Source organism: Heterodontus francisci, chromosome 30 (genome assembly GCF_036365525.1).
Source record: "Heterodontus francisci isolate sHetFra1 chromosome 30, sHetFra1.hap1, whole genome shotgun sequence".
NCBI classification, from domain to species: Eukaryota; Metazoa; Chordata; class Chondrichthyes; order Heterodontiformes; family Heterodontidae; genus Heterodontus; species Heterodontus francisci.
Window position 1 is genome coordinate 40,699,458 of NC_090400.1, and position 22,014 is coordinate 40,721,471.

At 44.9% G+C, this 22,014-nt stretch overlaps 1 protein-coding gene across 1 annotated transcript in view; it reads right to left on the reverse strand.

Moving 5' to 3' along the window:
- sez6b (seizure related 6 homolog b) overlaps window positions 1-22,014 on the reverse strand; it is a 487,030-nt gene that overhangs the window by 129,199 nt on the left and 335,817 nt on the right. Inside the window, exons 5-6 of the mRNA XM_068009887.1 lie at window positions 18,868-19,036; window positions 17,755-17,921 (exon numbers count right to left, since the gene is read on the reverse strand). Of these exons, the coding sequence (XP_067865988.1) occupies window positions 17,755-17,921; window positions 18,868-19,036 (336 nt within the window). The remainder of the gene's footprint in view (window positions 1-17,754; window positions 17,922-18,867; window positions 19,037-22,014) is intronic.

The window sequence follows — 22,014 nt, forward strand, 5'->3', positions numbered from 1 at the left end:
CCGGAGGAGAGTCCTGCACCTGTGCGGGAAACCCTCAGTCAGCCAGAGCCTTCCAGGCCTCAGACAGCCAGAGGACAGCTGCTGATGTCATTACAGGCCAAGGGGCAGTGTGATCAGCAGCCTGTCTCCAGCCCAGCTGCTAGTGCAGGGGGTCACTGACCTCACTGCTAAGGTGAATAGACCCTTCACCTCCACTCTATTAAGGCCATTCAAAATTTTGTACATTTCAATCAGATCTCTTCTCAGCCTTCTCTGTTCCTCCTTGCTGCATTTTTCCAGTCCTGGCAACATCCTTGTAAATCTCCTCTGTACCCTCTCTAGTGCAATTCCATCCTTTCTGTAATGAGGTGACCAGAACTGCACACAGTGCTCAAGTTGTGGCATAACCAATGTTGCAATTCCAGCATAACCTCCCTGCTGTTATATTCTATACCTTGGCTAATAAAGGAAAGGATTCTACATGCCTTATTAACCACCTTATCGACCTATCCTGCTACCTTCAGGGATCTGTGAAAGTTCACTCCAAGGTCCCTCACTTCCTCTATACCTCTCAGTCTTTTCCCATTAACCGTGTATTCCTTTGCCTTGTTTTACCTCCCCGAATGCATCACCTCACACTTCTCCAAGTTGAATTCCATTTGCCACTTTTCTGCCCATCTGACCAGACCATCAATATCTTCCTGCAGCCTCCAGCTATCCTCCTCGCTATCTACCACACAGCCAATCTTTGTGTCATATGCAAACCTCTTGATCATGCCACCTACATTTACATCCAAATCGTTAATATATACCACAAAAAGCAGGGGACCGAGTACTGAGACCTGCGGAACACCACTGGAAACAGCCCTCCAGTCGCTAAAACACCCGTTAACAATTACACTTGGTTTCCTGCCACTAAGCCAATTTTGTATCCGCCTTGCTGCATTTCCCTGTATCCCATGGGATTTTATTTTTTTAACCAGTCTGCCATGTGGGACCTTGTCAAAAGCCTTGCTAAAATCCACGTAGACCACATCAGCTGCACTATCTTCATCAATCTTCCTTGTTCTTCTTCAAAAAATTCAATCAGGTTGGTCAAACAAGATCTTCCCTTAACAAATCCATGCTGCCTATCCTTGATTAATCTGTGCCTTTCTAACTGACAGTTTATCCTGTTTCTCAGAATAGATTCCAGTAATTTTCCCACTACTGAGATTAGACTGACTGGCCTGGAATTATTCAGTTTATCCCTCGCTCCCCTTTTAAACAGAGGTACAACGTTAGCAGTTCTTCAGTCCTCCGGCACCATACCTGTATCCAGTGAGGACTGGAAAATGATGGTCAGACCTTCTGCTATTTCCTCTCTTGCTTCTTTTAACATTTCATCCAGCCCTGGTGATTTATCAACTTTCAAGGATGCTAATCCCATTAATACTTCCTCTCTCCCTGTGTTTCACATATCCAATACTTCACACTCCTCCTCCTTAACTACAATATCTGCTTCGTCCCCCTCTTTTATGAAGACAGACACAAAGTATTCATTAACAACAATACCAACATCTTCTGCCCCTATAGGTTACTTTTTTGGTCTTTCATGGGCCCCTACTCTCTCCTTAGTTATCCTCTTACTCTTAATGTATTGATAAAACATCTTTGATTTTGCTTGCCAATATTCTTTCATGCCTTCTCTTTGCTTTCCTAATTTCCTTTTTGATTTCACCCCTCCACTTTCTATACTGCTCTCGGCTTTCTGTGGCATTAAGTTCTCTGTGTCAGACATAAGCTTTCCTTTTCTGCCTTATCTTACCCTGTAAGCTCCTTGACATCCATGGGGCTCCAGATTTGGCCGTCTCACCCTTTTTATTTGTGGTAACATGTTTACTCTGAACCTCTTGAATCTCCCCATTTGAATGCCTCCCACTGTTCTAACTCTGATTTATCTTCAAGGAACTGTTTCCAGTCCACTTTCGCTAAATCACTCCCCAGTTGAGTAAAATTGGCCTTGCCCCAATTGAGAATTCTAACTCCTGTTCTATCTCGGTCCTTTTCCATAACTATGTTAAAATTGAATGAATTATGATCACTATCACCAAAATGCTCTCCCACTGCCACTCCTTCCGCCTGCCCATCTTCATTTGGTACCACTAAGTCTAAAACTGTGCCCTCTCTTGTTGGACTTGCTACATACTAGGCAAAAATGTTCTCCTGAATGCACCTCAAGAATTCTGCTCCCTCAATTCCTTTCACACTAATACTATCCCAGTTAATATTGGGGTAGTTAAAATCCCCTACTATTACTGCCCTGTCGTTCTTGCACTTCTCAGAGATTTGCCTACATATTTGCTCTTCTATCTCCCTCTGACTGTTTGGGGGTCTATAGTATACTCCCAGCAGTGTGATTGCCCCTTTTTTGTTCCTTAGCTCAATCCATATGGCCTCATTTGATGAGCCTTCCAACATATCATCCCTCCTCAAAGCTGTAATAGTTTCCTTGACATAAAATTGCCACTCCCCCTCCTTTCTTATCCCCCTCCCTATCGCGTCTGAAAACCCTGTAACCAGGAACGCTGAGCTGCCATTCCTGTCCCTCCTTAGGCCATGTTTCTGTAATAGCTAAGAAATCATACAGCCACGTGTCTATCTGTGCCTTCAGCTCATCTGCTTTATTTTCTATACTCCTTGCATTGAAGTCGATACCCTTGAGCACTGCCAACTCTTTTTATTTTCTAACCTTTGTTTCCTCTGTCTTTCAGACTCATCCATTAAGTTTCTGCTTTCCATTTTCATTTCTGATTTTGTCCCGACTGAGTCTACCCTCAGGTTCCCATCCTCCTGCCAAACTAGTTTAAACATTCCCCAACAGCACTAGCAAAACGTCCCGCAAGGAACTCAGTCCCGGCACTGTTCAGGTGCAACCCGTCCGGCCTGTACAGGTCCCATCTCCCCCAGAGCAGGTCCCAATGTCCCAGGAATCTAAAGCCCTCCTTCCTGCACCATCTTTCCAGCTACACATTCACCTGTCTTATCCTTCTATTTCTATACTCACTTGTGGGTGGCACTGGGAGTAATCCGGAGATTACTACTTTTGAGGTCCTGCTTGCTAATTTCTTACCTAGCTCCCTAAATTCTGACTGCACAACCACATCCCTCTTTCTGCCTATGTCGTTGGTTCCGATGTGGACGACGACCGCTGGCTGTTCATCCTCCCCCTTCAGGATGCTCTGCAGCCACTCAGTGACGTCCTTGATCATGGCACCAAGGAGGCAGCAACACACTATCCTGGATTCACGTCTGCGGCCACAGAAATGCCTGACTGTTCCCCTGACTATTGAATCACCTATCACTATGGCTCTTCCAGTCTTCCCTGTACCTCACTGTGCAGCTGAGCCACTGGTGGTGCCATGGACTTGGCTCTGGCTGCACTCCCCAGGTGTCACTGTCCTCAGTATTCAGAACTAAAAATCTGTTGGAGACGGAGATGCACTCAGGGATCTCCTACACTACCTGCCTGATTCTTTTTGACTGCCTAGTGGTCACCCATTCCCTCGCTTCCTGCATACTCTTAAGCTGTAGGGTGACCACATCGATAAAAGTGCTATCCATGTAGTTCTCATCCTCATGAATGCACTGCAGTGTTGCCAGCTGCCATTCAAGTTCCAAAACCGGAGCTCAAGCTGCCACAATTGACAATACTTGCTGCACAAATGGTTCTCCAGGATACAGGAAGCATCCTGGAACTACCACATAGCACAGGAGGTGTACTTTTGAGGTTGAAGCACACCTGCCATGCCTTTATTTATTAGTTGACCCTTTGGTACTGCTGAAAAAACCTTGCCAGTACTACAACACCTTGGAATTAATAAAACCTTACTAGTGCTGATAAATCCTACTAAAAATCAATACAGTTCACTAGTTAAAATAAACCTTACTCAAAATAAACTCATCAGCTACTCACTTGCTCCTTATTAATACTTAATTTATACTCTTTTTTTAGTCTGTCAGTTAAGAGGCTATAACCCAGTTATTTACACACCCACACTAACAGTAGTGTACTAACCCAGCTATTTACTGATACTCCCAGTTACTAACCAACTAATCACCTTACAGCTTTCCTGTGATGTCACTGTTCGCTGTGTTTTCAAACTCCGGCGTGCCTGGACTCCTGTCTGCTCCGCTCTCGCTGTTTCCCGCTCTCAGAGTGAACTCTCATTCTCTCTCTCCCGGTCTCTTTATGCTCTGCTCCGCTCTCGCTGTTTCCCGCTCTCAGAGTGAACTCTCATTCTCCATCTCCCGGGCTCTTTATGCTCCGCTCCGCTCTCGCTGTTTCCCGCTCTCTATCGTTATTATAGTTCATGTTCATCATTGAAAAATGCTTATTCTTTCATGCCTTAATTGTGAGATTCTGCCTTTACCCTTGCTTCCTCATTGACCTGCCAGTGTAGGCACAGCCCTCCTTTGGTAAGCGTCTCAGATGTGCCAGAGGGCCTAGTGAAGCTGAGCACTAGGCATGGAATCCAGATAGAAAGGAGGCGACAGATTGAATACATTGAAGTAAGTCTTTATTGTGTTCACTTCAGGAGGCCATTATGGTGGCTGGAAGTGGGTAACTGTGACATTGTCTGCTGCCTCCCTTGCACGTCGCTCAATGTGCCTGGCCTCCAGTGCTGTAAGCTCATCACCCTCCTCCACGTCCTCAACATCAGTTGAGGAGTGTCATTTAATCATGTCCTCTTCATGCAAGGTCTCCCCCTCTGCAGTGCTGGATTGTGCAGAGCACAGCAGACCAGTGCGATATGAGAGACCCTCGCTGGGACATACTGCAGTGCTCCACTGGATTGACCCAGGCAAAGGAATCTCATCTTCAGCAGCCCAATGGCCTGCTTGATGGTTTCTCAGGTGGAGCCGTGGCAAGTGTTGTACCTCTCCTCAGTTGCATTGCGAGGATTCCTCACATGTTGTCCAAGAACCCATCCCTGAAGGCGAGCGAGGATCCAGAATAGCTGTGGAAACCTGGGACTGTCAAAGCATGTAGCCATCGTGACTGCTTCCCGGGAAGCAGGCACACGCCTGTAGGAAACTGGTTCGGTGGTTGCAGACCCGTTGAACATTCATGGAATGGAAGCCCTTCCTGTTGATGCGGGTGGTTGGCTGGTTCCTTGGAGCCTGAATGGCCATATGCATGAAAACTATTACACCTTGCACCAGGGGGAATCCAGCGATGACCCTCTCTGCCTGACTATCATGGTTGGTCCAGTATTTTTTTTATTCATTCCTGGGATGTGAGCATTGCTGGCTAGGCCAGCATTTAATGCCTATCTCTAATTGTCCTTGAGAAGGTGGTGGTGAGCTGCCTTCTTAAACCGCTGCAGTCACATGGGGTATGTACACCTATAATGCTGTTAGAAAGGGAATACCAAGATTTTGACCCAGTGACAGTGAAGGAACAGCGATATAGTTCCAAGTCAGGATGGTGTGCGGCTTGGAGGGGAACTTGCAGGTGGTGGTATCGCCATGTATCTGTTGCTCTTGTCCTTCTAGGTGGTAGAGGTCATGGGTTTGGAAGGCGCTGTCTAAGGAGCCTTGGTGCGTTGCTGCAGTGCATCTTGTAGATGGTACACACTGCTGCCACTGTGCATTGGTGGTGTAGGGAGTGAATGTTTGTGGATGGGGTGCCAATCAAGCAGGCTGCTTTGTCATGAATGGTGTCAAGCTTCTTGACTGTTGTTGGAGCATCACCCATCCAGGCAAGTGGAGAGTATTCCATCACACTCTTGACTTGTGCCTTGTAGATGGTGGATGGGCTTTGGGGAGTCAGGAGGTGAGTTATTTGCTGCAGGATTCCTAGCCTCTGACCTGCTCTTGTAGCCACAGTATTTATATGGCTACTCCAGTTCAGTTTCTGGTCAATGGTAACCCCCAGGATGTTGATAGTAGGGGATTCAGCAATTGTAATGCCATTGAATGTAAAGGGGAGATGGTCATTGCCTGGCACTTGTGTGGCACACATAGTCCCCAGCCCTCTTGAACAGGGTATTGGTCACCTCCATGAGGCTGTGGTGGGCTGCTGCTTGACTTCCACCACACATGTCCCTGGTGAATACCCTGGAAATATTCAGACATGTGAATGTTTAGTACCACAGTGATCTTCAGGAGCACGGGCATTGGGTGACCCCTGAATCTCATAAGTCACAACTGGTCCTGCAGCATGGCGCATAAATCGATGACAGGCTCCCCGAAGAGCTGCAGTCTTCACTGACACTGCTCCTTTGACATTTGGAGGTAGCTGGGTCGAGCCCAGTACACTCTCTGGCAGAGGTGGGCCCTCTCTTGGCATGGCTGGCTGCTGTTGCACTCATTGTGGAGCTTCATGGGCAGGTGCAGCTGCCTCCTGGCACTCCCTCCATTTGAGGCATCACATCATGCCACGGGGGTTCAAAAAGACAGGGTGTATGAGACCCATGGCAGCTGATCAGTAGGCCACCAGAGCATTGTTCTTATAGAGATGAACTTGCCTTGGCACCTTTGCCTTTGCTACTCCCTCGGCTAATGTGCTAATGGCCCTAAGTGCCCACCCTTGCTGAGAGTCAGCTTAGCACCTAGTAGTATGGCCACCCGACCTTCTCACCCAGTAGTATGACCACCTGGCCCTCTCACCCAATACAGTGGTTACCAGGGAGTACCACCCGAGACCAAGCCCACCCAGTACTGCCACGAGACCAAGCCCACCTGGCACTGCCTCCCAGAACCAAGCATACCCATGCAGAGTGCACAGCACTGAAGGTTGACAATGGCCTCCACTCAATCCTCTTCCCCTATCCAGTGCTCATTATGGCTGCCTTCCCGTCACAGCACTGAGGCCTCGCCTCCATGTTGCCACCTTTCAATGGTTGGGAATCCGAAGGCACATGAGGCCTACCTGCCGTTCACTTAATTCCAAGCCCCCCAATGAATCGCCATCAATTGCACGCGAATGTATTACAATGACTTGCTCAACAATTGAAATGGCACTTACTTCATGTTGGGACAGCAATGCCGCCTTGGAGCTTTCCCACCACTGACCAAATCCAGAACCGATGTCATGACGTCAGATTTCTGGGCGGGAGCATCCATAGCTATTCTCCGGCACCCCCATGCCTCCACTCCCACTCTTAATGGCCTCACTAAATTCGGCCCTATATGTGTACATGCAGAGCTCCACGCCTCGCAATTTAAAATTGACAAATAGAGTGGGGGTGGTTCGGCACTCAGTAAATTTAAATTCATTTTTGGTATGTTTAAAAGACACTCAGGGTGTCTCAGAGATCCACAGAGCACATTATAATGCCCCATTGGATACCACACTGGAATTATGCTCCAGGCAATGTCAAGACCAAGCATTTGCGCAGTCTCTCACCATTCCCCTTGAGAGTCAGGTTGGAACCTGACTCTGCACTTATTTTGTGACTCTGGCAGAAGGGTGAAGAAGGAACCATTGCACAGCAACGCTAACATTGCAATACAAATGCAACCTTCCACTTTCAAGGAATAATTCTGCAGATACCCACTTGACATTGCCTCCTCTACTTCCCAAGCAAAACTGCGTAACACCTGTCTAACCTCACCTCAAACAATGCACTGGGTTGGTTTTCCTCCTTGATATGACATGTCCAAGGTGCCAGCAGTTCAGGAATCATCATATTCTGCAGTACAGTTCATTATTTATGCTTCTGCTTATAACTCTCAGTTATTATCCACCCCTTTTCCTTTAAAAGTGTTGACACAACATTTGACAAACATTTATTTTTCCTTGGAAAAGAACCAAAGACCCTTGTATTTTAAGTACAAGTTCCCAGGCAAATGGTGGAATAAAAAATAATGAAAGACTTACATTTATATAGCAGTTCACGTACTCAGGATACCCCAAAGCACTTTGCAGCCAATGAATTGCCTTTTCTTTTGAAATGTAATCAATAGTATCATTGTGGGGAAAAAAAATCAGCCAATTTCTGTTCAGCATGATTGCGCAAACTGCAAAGAGGTGAGCAAATCTATTTTGGTGCCGTTGTCTGATGGGTGAATGTTGGCTCGGCCATCATCTGTTGGTCTAGGGGTATGATTCTCACTTTGGGTGTATAAATAATTAACGTGTGAAAAGTCCTGGGTTCAAATCCCAGACGAGCCCTTCTCTGTTGGGCGGCACAGTGGCGCAGTGGTTAGCACCGCAGTCTCACAGCTCCAGCGACCCGGGTTCAATTCTGGGTACTGCCTGTGTGGAGTTTGCAAGTTCTCCCTGTGACCGCGTGGGTTTTCTTCGGGTGCTCCGGTTTCCTCCCACAGCCAAAAGACTTGCAGGTTGGTAGGTAAATTGGCCATTATAAATTGCCCCGAGTATAGGTAGGTGGTAGGGAAATATGTGGGGATGTGGTAGGAATATGGGATTAGTGTAGGATTAGTATAAATGGGTGGTTGATGGTCGGCACAGACTCCGTGGGCCGAAGGGCCTGTTTCAGTGCTGTATCACTAAAACTAAAACTAAAACAAATCCTCGAACAATGGAGCACTCTTCCAGTACTACACTGTCTAGATTATGTACTCACATCCCGAAGTGGGACTTGAACCCACAACCCCTGACTCAGGAGCATGAGTGCCACCAATGGAGTCAACCTAGCACCACGCTGAAGAGACATCCTTCACCAAATTGTGAATTGGCATTGCAAATGAAAAATATTTATTAAACATTTTTTCCATCCTGTAAAATAGATATTGTTTACTAAAACATTTACTTTTAGCTGCGGAGCACAAAAGGATACAGAATTAAGACACATGGATTAATAATTTTATTAATTTTATAATTTTATTTCCTGTTGTAATTGACTCTAAATTACTTTAATTGACAAAGGGCACATTATTTTGTGTAGTTAATTTATTGCAGTAAAACATGTCTAATAATCTCAGGCATTCACAATGCAAACTAATTGCTTTAGTGAACTACAGTACTCCCTCACACTCTGCAATACACCACAACCTTTTATATAAAGTACCGTTTACAGTTCTGTCACGGAACACTTGATGTGCACTTGTTCAGTCTGACAGATAGGACTTAGTGTTTCACAACATTTTCGGGGAGCTTCTCATGTCCTCCAGTTGTGTCTGATCTTCTATTTTATAAACCCACTGCTGCCAGTTCATATTGGAAATTATTCTAACAGCCCCAGGAAAAACTGTTCAGTATCATCAGAGTGTTAATTTGTACACAGTGTGAATTGGGCTGTAGAATTTCTCGGCATATAATTATTAATAAACTATTACTTCTGGACTCGCCTCAGTGATCTCAACTTTACACTTAATGAAGTTGTATATTAGATAGGTTACAAAGCATAAACAATGCAACATCACATATAGATCAGATTCATTGAGAAGACAAAATAGCTGCAGGGGGACTGAAAATGAGCCTAGATCATTTTTGTCAATGTAACCCATTATGTAGCCAACACAGCTCGTCAAGACAGAATTCACTTCACTAACATCCGCAAGGGATGCACAGACATATAATTTTCTTTTTCCGTGTTTTAAAACTGGAGAAGGACTGCTCCATTTCCTTTTATTTGATTAATTTACGATTTCATGAACTAGCTGGCTCCCTTTGCGAATCTCAAAGAGGAGGCTTGAACATTTATTGCCAGAGGTGCTACCAGAGATTTCGAGCTCTTTAATTAAGATTCTTTCTGAATATTGATAGCTTCTCAGTTGTGGCGTGCTGAGCTCAGTGTCCGTCATTGCAGGAGATGCTGAAAGTCACTCCCTGTTCCCATCTGTAAATCCATGATGGAAAAGGGCCTACACCATGAAATCTTACTAACAACCCATTTGTCACAGAGAAAAGCACAATCATATTCCACCAGCATGCTAACCGACAAAGGTAAAGCCTGAAGCTGTCATCAATAGAAAAACATCTTTACTAATATTCCTGCCTGAAGCATGTTTGAGGAAAATATTCCTAACTTTGCCTTTCAGACCTCTTTTATTACCTTGCAAAACTCCTTTTCTCTTTGGGATATCTGGGGCCACAGATGCCACTTTTATGATTAATAATACTTTCGACAAATGAAATCCATTCCCCCGCACAGAACATTATGGAATACTTGTACCTCATTTGATAACATTCTTGTTGTGCTTCTGCAATTTTTATTTAATTTTAATTTCAGTATGTAACATTAACAAGAAAAGCACGAAATCAAGGAAAACATAATTGTTGTTTTTCATCCCTGTTAACTAGACTAATTAAAATAAAGCTCTGAAAATAAGTGGGCCCGATATCCCCATTTTAATAGAACCCAGGAGGTGTTCCATTTCTTTCTGCAATTAATGATTTGCCAATGAAATCACAGGAATGCAAGGCTTTGAATATGAAATTATCAATGTGCCACTAATTGGGGTGGAAGGTAAAAGTGGAATATGACACCAAAAGTGTAGAACGACATGTATCAGCACTTGCTCTGGCAATGGTGTTGTACTTTTTTTTTTAAGAACAAAAGACTCAGAACTCAGAGAACATAAGGTGCACGAATGAGAAAAGGGAGTTCAAGTTTGTCAACCTTATGAGCCATTCAACTTCACATCGCACAATTTCTTATGCAAGATTCTCAATAATCGTTTGCCGGAGGGTTCAGGTGAGCGAGATTTAGAAAATTAATGAGAAAGGACAAGGCAATTGTGCAGGGTAGCGATACGGGTAATGATAACCATTGACATTGTGTTCTGAATTTTGCAAGTATGGGCTAGCACCCAGCGACCGAACAGTAAGCTATATCAATAGGAAGGGCTTCCATTCCCTCAATGTCCAACTGGTCTGTGACCACAACAGGAGCTTCCTCCATGTGTGTGATCACTTTCCTGGCAGCTGCCATGACTCTCTCATCCTCTGACAGTCCAGACTGCCTCGGTTCTTTACTCCATCCCCGAAATTGCATGGCTGGCTCTAGGGGACAAGGGAAATCCCTTGAAGAGATGGCTACTGACCCCTTTACAGGAGCCCCAGACAGAGGCACAGAGGCGAAAAAGCCAATGCCACGTGCTCAGCAGGCCAACCATTGAGCAGGCCATCAGGTTTGGAAGATGCAATTCTACTGCCTGGATTGGTCAGGTGGCACCCTCCAATACGCTCCTGCAAGGGTCTCAGTCATCGTGGTGGTCTGCTGCACCCTCCATAACATGGCCCTCCAGAGAGGTGAGGACCTTGAGGCCCTGGAAGGAGACAGCTCATCAGGGGAGGTGCAGGAAGCAAGAGAGGAGAAAGAGGGGGGACCTCCCACCTCTCCTTCACTGCCTCCGGCATTAGGTTCAGGTGGGCATCAATTGTCTGCTTTGCCCTCGTGCCATGCCTTCAGCTCCCCTATGAAATTTCGCTTCCCTCTGGTGCTGTGGAAGGCAGATTTCTCCCTCAGGACAACCAGCAGCCTCAGAGATAGCTGCTGTGGAAGTCTACATGAACACTGCACTTCATCTGACCCACTGCCATTTTCACTCCCAGTGCTCTAAAAGGACAGGAAACCCGTTCCATACCAAATAACGGCTTTGCCACTTGAAAACTGTAATCTGAATCAGCTTCCCAGAGGATGCAGGTTTCAGACCCAAAACCAGACCTGGTTCTTGTTTCCTGCCTCCATAATGAAAATCCAGCCTAAAGAGTCCGCAAAGAGATATAGATTGGGTAAGTGAGTGGGCATAAATTTGGCAAGTATAATGTGGGAAAATGTGAGGTTGTCCACTTTGGTGGGAAGATTAGAAAAGCAGAATATTATTTAAATGGAGAGAGACTGCAGAATGCTACGGTACAGAGGGATCTGGGTGTCCTCGTGCATGATTCACAAAAAGTTAGCATGCAGGTGCAGCAAGTAATTAGGAAGGCAAATGGAATATTGGCCTTTATTGCAAGCAGGATGGAGTATGAAAGTAGGGACCTCTTGCCAGAACTGTACAGGGCATTGGTGAGACTGCACCTCAGGCTGGATTTTAGAGAGGCCTCAACGTTGGGATCCGTGGTGTGGGGGGTATGAAAATTCCTCTGGATGGGGCCCGCCATGGACCTCGACGCTGGCAGGGCCTGTCCCTATATTGATGGCGGCAGCGAGGCCTTGTGGTGGCCTCCCCCACTGCCGCTTGGCAATGGGATCGTGATTTAAATATTCAAATTCATTAACTTACCCGAGTTAATGACATTCCCGTCGCCTCCTGAAGTGCCGCCGCGATCTTCTTCCCGGCGGCCGGCACTGCCGCGCCTTCGGATCCCCGTCCGGGGAAACGAGGCGCAACACCTGTGGGGAGGGGGGAGGAGGTAAGTTTCTCTATGCGGTGGGGGAGTGGGGGGAGGTGGGGAAGTGGGGTCAAATTATTCTGATTGTTGTAGGGGATGGTGGGAAGGGATAAAGGGATAAAGTTAGAAGTTTGTGAACTTTGGAGGGGGGGTGGGGGAGCGTCTGGTACACAAGGTAAGTATTTTTTGGAGGGGCGGGGGAGGGCCAGGAATAAGTATGATTAATGGGGGGGAGGGGGAGGGTGAGAGAGGGGCTGAAAACATGTATGTAATTTTTTAAAATCAGTTTTATTAAACTTTCCCTTTAAACATTTAAATTAAATGTAAAGACTGGACGCCCCTTAAAAATGGTGCTGACGCCTGCGCAGTGTCTCTGGACGCCATTGCTAGGGTTGGCTCGCCCGCCGCCTCCACATCATCGGGGGTGGGGGCCGCTCCGGCCATGTAAATGAGCCACCACATATAATATCACAGCGGCTACGTGGAGTAAAACCCGCGCGTACGGGCCGCCATCTTTTATGGCCACTGCCGTAATCGACGGCGGCAACATAACATTCAGTCCCTGGAGTACTGCCTACAGTTTTGGTCTTGTTATTTAAGGAAGGATATATTTGCATTGCAGGCAGTTCAGAGAAGGTTCATGAGGTTGATTCCTAGGACGAAGAGGTTGTCTTATGAGGAAAAGTTGAGCAGGTTGGGCCCATACTCACTGGAGTTTAGAAGAATGAGAGGTGATTTTCTCAAAACATAAGATTCTGAGGGGGCTTGATAAGGTAGATCATGAGAGGATGGTCCCCCTCGTTGGGGAATCTAGAACAACAAGGCACAGTTTCAAATAAGGGGTCTCCCATTTAAGACGGAACTGAGGAGGAATATCTTTTCTCAGAAGGTTGTTAATCTTTGGAATTCTCTACCCCAGTGAGCAGATTTTTGATCTATAAGGGAGCCAAGAGTTATGGGGTCAGGCAGGAAAGTGGAATTAAGTCCACAATCAGATCAGCTATGATCTTATTGAATGGTGAAGTATGCTCGAGGGGCCGAATGGCTCCTATTTCTTATGTACTGGTGCAATACTCTTGTTTTTTTTCTTTGTTATTTGGGTTTTGAATTACTCACTAACAACTCACAGCTCCAGCGACCCAGGTTCGATTCTGGATACTGCCTGTGTGGAGTTTGCAAGTTCTTCCTGTGACCGTGTGGGTTTCCGCCGGGTGCTCCGGTTTCCTCCCATAGCCAAAGACTTGCAGGTTGATAGGTAAATTGGCCATTGTAAATTGCACCTAGTGTAGGTAGGTGGTGGGAGAATTGTGGGGATGTAGCAGGGAATATGGGATTAATGTAGTATTCGTATAAATGGGTGGTTGTTGGTCGGCACAGACTCGGTGGGCCGAAGGGCCTGTTTCAGTGCTGTATCTCTCTATGACTCTAATGCCACAGTATTAACAACTGGGTTGAAGTGTCCACAAGTTCTCAATGCACTAGAACGTTTCAATACCACTGCTATGACATTACGATAATTATTCTGGCTAACAGGACTTTAAGTTATGAGAAAATCTAAAGGAACTGCAACTCATTTTTTTTGGAAAAGAGGAACCTAGAAATGATCTAACTGAAACTTTCAAAATGATGAAGGGAACGGAGAAAAACTGATCGAGGCCAATTGTTCTCGACGGTGAAGGCTTCAAGGGACAAGAGCTAAACATGAGGAAGCTAGGTGTAAAAAGGAAAGTCAGGTTGATTTCTTTCATCCAAAGCAATTAGAGCTCTGGAGTAAATGACCAGGTCAAGCTTTGAAGCAGCAAGTACAAATGGGACTGAGAAAGAATTGAATGCATTTTTGTAAAAAGATGGGATTGAGAAATACGGTTGAGAAGGGTTATGTTGATCTGTGAAAAAGGACAGTCAGTCTTTAACTGTTCCTAAAATTGACTGAAAGAAGATTTTTCCACCTGTAGGGGAGACCAAACTAGGGACCATAAGCACAAGATAGCCACTAATAAACCTACTAGGAAGTTCAAGGCAAACTCCTTTACCCAGAAGAGTGGTGAGAATGTGGAATTCTCCACAATTAGTTGAGATAAATGGCATAGGTACATTTAGGAGGATACAGGACAAAGAGATGAGACAGAAGGTTAAGCTGATAGAGTTAGAAGAGATGAAAGGAGGCTCGCGTGAAGCATAAACACCAGCATTGGCCAGTTGGGCCGAATGGCCAGTTTCTGTGCTGTGTAATTCTGTGACATATTTGCATATCAAGGGCTTGGGGACATCTGTAACCTGTACCTGATTTTACATTGGTATTGTGGTTGAACGTTAATTGTCCAACCCACAGCCAACATCTTCTGTGTTGGTTCTACTGAGGCTGACTTCTAGTCAGAGGCCTGAGACCTTATACACCTGATTCATGCTCTCACCAGTAACGCGGTAACAGTACCCACATATTCACCGTTCCGATGAAGGGTCACTGACCCGAAACGTTAACTCTGCTTCTCTTTCCACAGATGCTGCCAGACCTGCTGAGTGATTCCAGCATTTCTTGTTTTTATCCCACATATTTAAACATTGAGAATAGGATTGGAGTCATGGCGGAAAATTCACAAAATCCATTTGAGAGATGTCTGTTCAATAATACAAAGAACAGGTGTAGAAGGGGCAGGTAAAATAGTAGAGAAAGAGATTACAATGGATTGCTTTATCACAATGGATTAAATTAGTGGACAGTATTGCACAACATGATTTCAACTCAGATAAGATAGAGTTAAACAAATGTGAGAATAAAAGGGGGACAATGAAAGAATACTGAAGGAGAGACAAAAGTGACAGATTTCCAGCTGCCAGTCCAAAGTTTGGATTCAGAACTTCAGTTCAGTAATAAGATATATCCATTTAAAAAGTCCCCATTTCCCTTCCTGCAGCCTGAACCTCTGTCAACTTTCGTGAAATGGAATGACAGCACAAACACTTTAAATCCAGCAAAGCGCAGGAGGAGGTTCAGGCCCTGGGGAGGGGACGGTGGAAATGCCAGTGGAAACTTTTTAATGGATTATTTTGTTACTGACACCAAGTTCAAGTTCTGAACTTTATGTCAGCAGCTGGAAATCATTTAAAAACATTCCAATTTCTTCGCTGTAGTGGGTGAATAAATGCATTTCTGCTGAAGTGACCCAAACCAAATTGAGCCAGAAAGACTCTGAAGTCTCTGCTGAATTAAACCCTTGGAAGCTGGGTGGATTTGGAGTTCAGTTCAGTGCTTATTTTCAGCATTTTCCAGCATCCACTATAAATGTCTGTTTCTGCACTCCACACTATGGACTGGATTTTGTAGTCCCGCCACTGGGAGCAGCAGCAGGTGTGGAACATGGTGGCCGACCCCCCCCCCCACGGGACCCATGCTGCTGTGATTATGCGGCAGGAAGCCACTTTACATATTGACGGTGGCCTCTCTTTCCCACCCCCCCCCCCCCCACCAATCAAGTGGCGGGGCAGCCTCGGCGACACTGTGAACGGTGTCGCCTGATTTGCGAGCAGGTGTTGGTGCCAATTTTAAAAGGCTGCCAGCCCGAAAACAAAATGCAGAGTTGCCCCCATCCCCCCCATCCATAAAATAATGCAGAGGTGACCCCCCCCCCTCAATGTATACACTGAATGTAGAGCTGACCCCCTTCCCCCACCACCCACCCTCCCCCTCCCTCCCCCCCATCTATACTCAAAATGCAGCGATGACCCCTTCCCCTCCTTGGTGGCGCCAGCTTCTCCTGGATGGGAAAACGAAGGCGCGAGTGCCGCATGTCATTCTGAAGATCAGGAATGGATGGGAAGATTGCGGCGGATGACATGGTAATGTATGCAGAGAGGTATTTTAAATATTCTAACTAGGATCCCGTCGCACAGTGGCGGAGGGGGCGCCGCGGAACTTCCCCACCTCTGGGAAGATCAGGCCTGGCAATCCCGATGATGGGTTCTGTGGCAGGGGAGGGAGCTGGAGAATCGGAGTGGCAGTGGCTGCCATGGAATTCGACATCGAGCTGAGAATAAAATCCATTCCCATGGGTGCAGATGGCAACAGGAAAAGGGTAGAATTGAAGACTAAATCAGGTTAGGTCAACACCTCAAAACAAAACAGAGCTTCCAAAGAACCATGGGGGAGCAGGTAATCAGAGGTGTCGGTGGGGGAGGGGAGGAATGGAGTTTGGAGGTCAGGAGATGGCAAAGGTCTGGTGGGGGCGGGTGATGGTGGGGGAAATCACAGGCCTCATGCTGGGATCTGAGGCCTCATGGGGAAGCTCATTGGGAAGAGGGGTTGTCCAATCGTGGAGGCTTCTCAGGAAGGCATCTGGATCCGAGAGGTAGTGTAAAGACACTGACCCTCCTGAATCCCCCAAGTCCTCGCCTTGATGAAACTGCCAGGTTTTCTGACACTTGGGAAGACGGGCCGACAGGAGTTAAAGTTGAAACCTGAATGACAATGGGGCTTGAAGCCTTATTATCATATTTAAAGTACCAACCCGCCTTCTTGGAGTGGGTTGGCTGTTTGCCCACTGTCCAGCTTTAGTTAAAGCCAGAAACGGCAGATTTGAGGTGGGTTTGGGTCAGGAAACAGAATTTTCAGACTTTAATCTCACACCCGACCCAAACCCACCCGCTCTTCTAGGTTAAAACTCTCTCCCATGGGTTGGATTTTACTTTACTAATAAAGGTGAGGCTGTTAAACGCGGTAAATCCAGAGGTTGGCTGAATGATAACCCTGGTCTTCCAAAGGGTGCACTGCTGCAATCTTCACTGATGGAATTTGCACAAAAATCCATGATACTGCATGAACTTGGGCTAACTGTCCACTATTCTCACTCAAACAATGGCTGAAAAAGTTAAGGTTTATTCAATCAGGAGTAACTGAGTTTATAATGGCATAGTAAAAGATAATTACTGCTGAACAACTTCTCTGGCCCTGAGTAAAATTATTTGACAAGTGTGGAGTCTCATTCCCTCAGAAAGGTTATTTAAAAAAATGTTTAAAAAAAATATTTTTTATACAGTTTTCCTGTTTTGCTCTTTTATGTCTTTCCCTCAATCCCATGTGCATGTCCAAATCTTTATTTTGCCTCATGTACAATGATTTAAATGTAACTTATATTTCCTGTTTTGCTGTTTGCGTGGCTCTATGAGAATTCTTCAATTTGATTGGTTGAACAATTTCCCTGCTGCTTGTCCTGCTCACAGACATCATAAATCCCCTGTAGAGGGCGCTAAATTCAAACAGAGGCTGGAAGAGAGTAAGTTTTCACTGACAAGCCTGTTAAAACTCTGTGGACAACCGCACGTGAGGTGAACAGCAAAAGCAGTTCCTTCACCATTCACAGCAAAATCTGAGCCCAAAGCTTTCTTTGAAAAATCACAAGATTTTTCTTCTGTTTTTAAAAGAAAACAAATCTGACCCTTAGAAATGAAAAAAAAATCAAATGATCTTTCATGCTCTGAATGGTTACCTTCGTATCTTAAAGCCAATCCAGTAGATGTACCAGAGCTGTCAGTGGTTAATTCAATGAAGAAATGTTGAGACTCGCTGACAATGCCTTCAATGGGCAGATATTCCACTTCATAGGAGTCATAAACTGGAGGAGCATCAATATTATTTCCATTCCGAATTATGAGTCTGGCAAACAGAAAATAACTTTTCAAATACGCACTCGGATTTATTGCAGTTGACATTGTTGATAAAGAACCATTGAGCTGTATAAATTTATTTTCTTGTTCAATGCAAATAAGGGACAACATAATATATTTTATACAAGTATTTTGAGAAAGAACATGCTAGATTAGGATCTCCCAGAAACTTAGCAGCTACAGTAATGTCCTTGTTGGTGCTGTCATTCATTTTGAAGGCCAGTGCCAACTCAAAACCTCAAATCTCCTCCTACATTAGTCAGCCCATCAAGGTATAAGTTCTCTTCTACAAGGTATTTGTGAAACTCAGACTTCACAGCCTACTAACATATACTTATCCATTTTGAGATTCTTTAAAATACAGCTTTGCATACCACCTTTATACATACTTAACACCCAATTTGTCATAGAGTCATAGAGAGATACAGCACCAAAACAGGCCCTTCGGCCCAATGAATCCATGCTGACCATCAACCACCCATTATATACTAATCCGACATTAATCCCATTTTCCCTCTCACATCCCCACCTTCCCTCAATTCTCCTACCACCTACCTACACTAGGGGCAATTTTTACAATGGCCAATTTACCTATCAACCTGCTAGCCTTTGGCATGTGGGAGGAAACCGGAGCACCCGGAGGGAACCTGGGTAGTCACAGGGAGAACTTGCAAACTCTGCACAGGCAGTACCCAGAACCGAACCCGGGTTGCTGGAGCTGTGAGGCTGTGGTGCTAGCCACTGTGCCGCCCTTCTGTCCTTTTGCTTACTGAAAGCTGCTGCAGTCACAGGTCTAGATTTACCCTCCATTTGTGCTCAATAGGCAGAAAATTCAGCCCATGGATACTTCAGAACAGCTATTTGTTTGCACAATCAAGTCTATACTGCTTGCAGGCAAGAAAAGAGTAAAGAATTACATTTACTGCAGAAATTACCTGTCATCATCTTCAGCCAATGCAACTTTCTCAAAGTGCAGGTGCAACTTCTGTCCTTCAGGAGCTTCGATCAACCAGTAGCAGGTCAAGTTGTTGCTATAGTTACCCGGAAAGTTGGGCGAGGTGATGCGGCCTACAGTTGCATTCCTAATCAATCCCCCGCAGGTAGCTGCAAGAGAAAGTTTGCAGGTTTATTCAGTGCCCACACCTCAACTGAAAGAGTACAATAAGGAACAGCATCCAAAGCACTCACTCCTTGTCTCTTTGCTGTTTGTTATAGAATGTTAATGTGGCTTTGGAAGGCCTCTTGTAAAGGTGTGCTGAGTTGCATAAAAATATGCATGGCACCTTCAACATTTCTTCAGTACTTCACAAGTAATTGTAATATTTTTCGATGGTTTCACAAAGTTCATCAGGTTATTATTTGTGAAAACTCTTATATAAAGTTAAGTTCTATGACAGTGCTGGCATTGTCAAATATATACATAAACATACACACACACAAAAATTTTATATATATATACATCTTACAAATATTGGGCAATGCCAGCACTATTGTAGTATTCAGTGTGAAATTCAGGTTTGGCGAAGTGAGCACTTACTGATTCTGTGTGGCTCCGTGAAACATTTGTGAGATCACAAATGCCAAGGGCCACATTAATGGAAAAAATATATAGTTGCAGTCATCCACTTTTTCATCAAGGGCAGAAAGGATAATTCAGCATTAAAAAGGTGATTACCCTCCAATCCAGTGGCCCTAACACTGCACTCTGTTCGATTTCATTTCATGTTGCGATAAAAGATGTTCTTTGCATTCCTTGCAAAAGAACAATTAAAGGTTGTACCTAAATCAAAGGATTTAAGCAACAAATTAAATCATTGTCTTAGGGAATGAAGAGATAAGGATGGAGCATAACCTCACATGAGATACTTTAGTGAAAATTGGGTTTCAGCGTTCTGTTTGTCAGGGATGACATTTATTCTGAAAATTATAGTTCAAATGCGAAACAACCATTAAAATGACAGTGAAGAGGATTATTACAGTAAATGAAGAATAAAGCACAATGGATACCATGGAGAAATTACACAACAATAAATCAAAAAAAACACACATGGGCCTGAATTTTACCAGTGCGCCATGCTCTGCATGAAGGTTTTCAGGAGACATTTACATTTTTAAAGTGACACGGTTTCAATTCAATTAAAATAATATTTTTTTAAAACTTAAAATCCACTCTCCCACCACCCCATGCATAAATAATTAGTTTTATGCCCTTTCCCCCCCAAAAAATGAGTTCTCACTCATGACCTTCCCCCCCCAACCTTTATTCCCTTTGACCCTAAAACCCTTCCCACCATCCCCATAGCCAATAAGGATTTTTTTCTGCTCCCCCCACCCACCCCCCGCTCAGCCCTGATAACTTTATTCCTCCCTCCTCCCCACCAGTGTCTTGTCTCGGAACTCCGTATGGAGTTCCGAAGGCATGTGAGTTGCAGCCAGCGGCAGTAAAATTAGCATGGGATGGCCGCTGGCAGCAAGTAAGTTCATTTGCATGCTAAGTGAGCTAATTTCAATGTTCTAGTGAAGGCCCCGCCGCTTGGCGGCCGGGCGGGGGCGCACCGAAACCTTGCTGTCGCCACCACCATCCAGCGGGGCCTTTTCGGCATCGTGGGTGGTGGCGGGTCGCTCACGCAAGCATTTTACGCGCCTCCCCGCCATGATCCACGACGCCGAGGGGCTGGTAAAATCCAGCCCATGGTATACCTGAGGCCATTCCTCTTATTGAACCTGTTTTACATGCCTCACCGAATATATCCCATCATAGAATGCACACAAGCCATTTAATCTTCTTATAAAGGGTTCTTCAAACTTTATCCCAACCCCCTCCCAAAAGTAAATTGAGAATGCCACCAGGTGTGCTTAGCTTTACATCTTTATATTGATGCCCTTAACATGTCTCCAAGCCATCTAGTTTTTCATAAATCATGCATGCATTTATTCACCTATGAGGTGAGCTGAGCTTTATTCTTGATATCCATTATGACTGATTTCTTCCATCACCAGCCTTTGCCTTCATCCCTCCCCCATTACTGTAAAGACCTTCATCTTTAGCCTTCATCACCTTAAGACTAGACTTCTCTAATATTCTCCTAGACAGACTCTTAGTCTCAAACCTCCTTAAATTAAAATTTGCACAGATTGTCTCTTCATTGTAGAGCATTTTGATATGGTTTCCTGTAAAGATGCTACTTAAATGTAATTTATTGTTGATTTACTATTTATAACAGCAGAGAAAATAAACCATGTTAATGTGTTGTGCATTATCTCATGTGGCACAGCATGATTTCTGGGCTGCAACGATTGGATTTTTTTCTCATATTCAACTGATTATTATGTGACAAATGTGCCATAACTGTGCTATAGTTGTTTAACCATTCATTAGAAACAACAGGCTTGATGGGCAGATTGGCCATTCCTCATTCCATACCTCTGATGCTCTTGCACACAATAAGTTTGGGTGGTCTTAGCTCAGTTTCTAGTGAGTGTGGATCCACAGGATCAAAATGTGCTCCCAGCTCAGCAAGAATTGCAACTGTGCTGGAAATCTCCCAGAACATCTGGTATGGGAATTGCAAAACCTAACATTAGCATATTATTGTGGTATTGAGCTGGGGGTTAGATAGAAATTACAACAGTCCATGTTTATGCTCTATAACCTCAGAGAGTTGTGGAGGCTAGGTCACTAAATGTATTTAAGGAGGAGGTAGATAGATTTTTGAAATCTCGGGGAGTCAAGGGTTATGTGGAGCAGGCCAGAAAGAAGAGTTGAGGCCTGGGACCGATCAGCCATGATCTTACTGAATGGCAGGGCAGGCTTGAGGGGCTGAATGGCCTACACTTGCTCCTATTTCTTATGTTCTTATGAGCAGTTGTCCTAATGCCATGTGGGTACCTTGTTCCTATATTCAGTTATTGCCTTTTCCCTCAACCGTTTGTCTAACTTCTTCTTAAATGTTGTCATGGTGTCTGCTTCAATCACCAGCTCTGGTAATTTGTTTCACAACCTCCCAACCCTCTCTGCAAAAAACACGTCTCTTACGGTGTCCGAAATCTCTTGTATTTAATCTTACATCATTCCCTCTTCC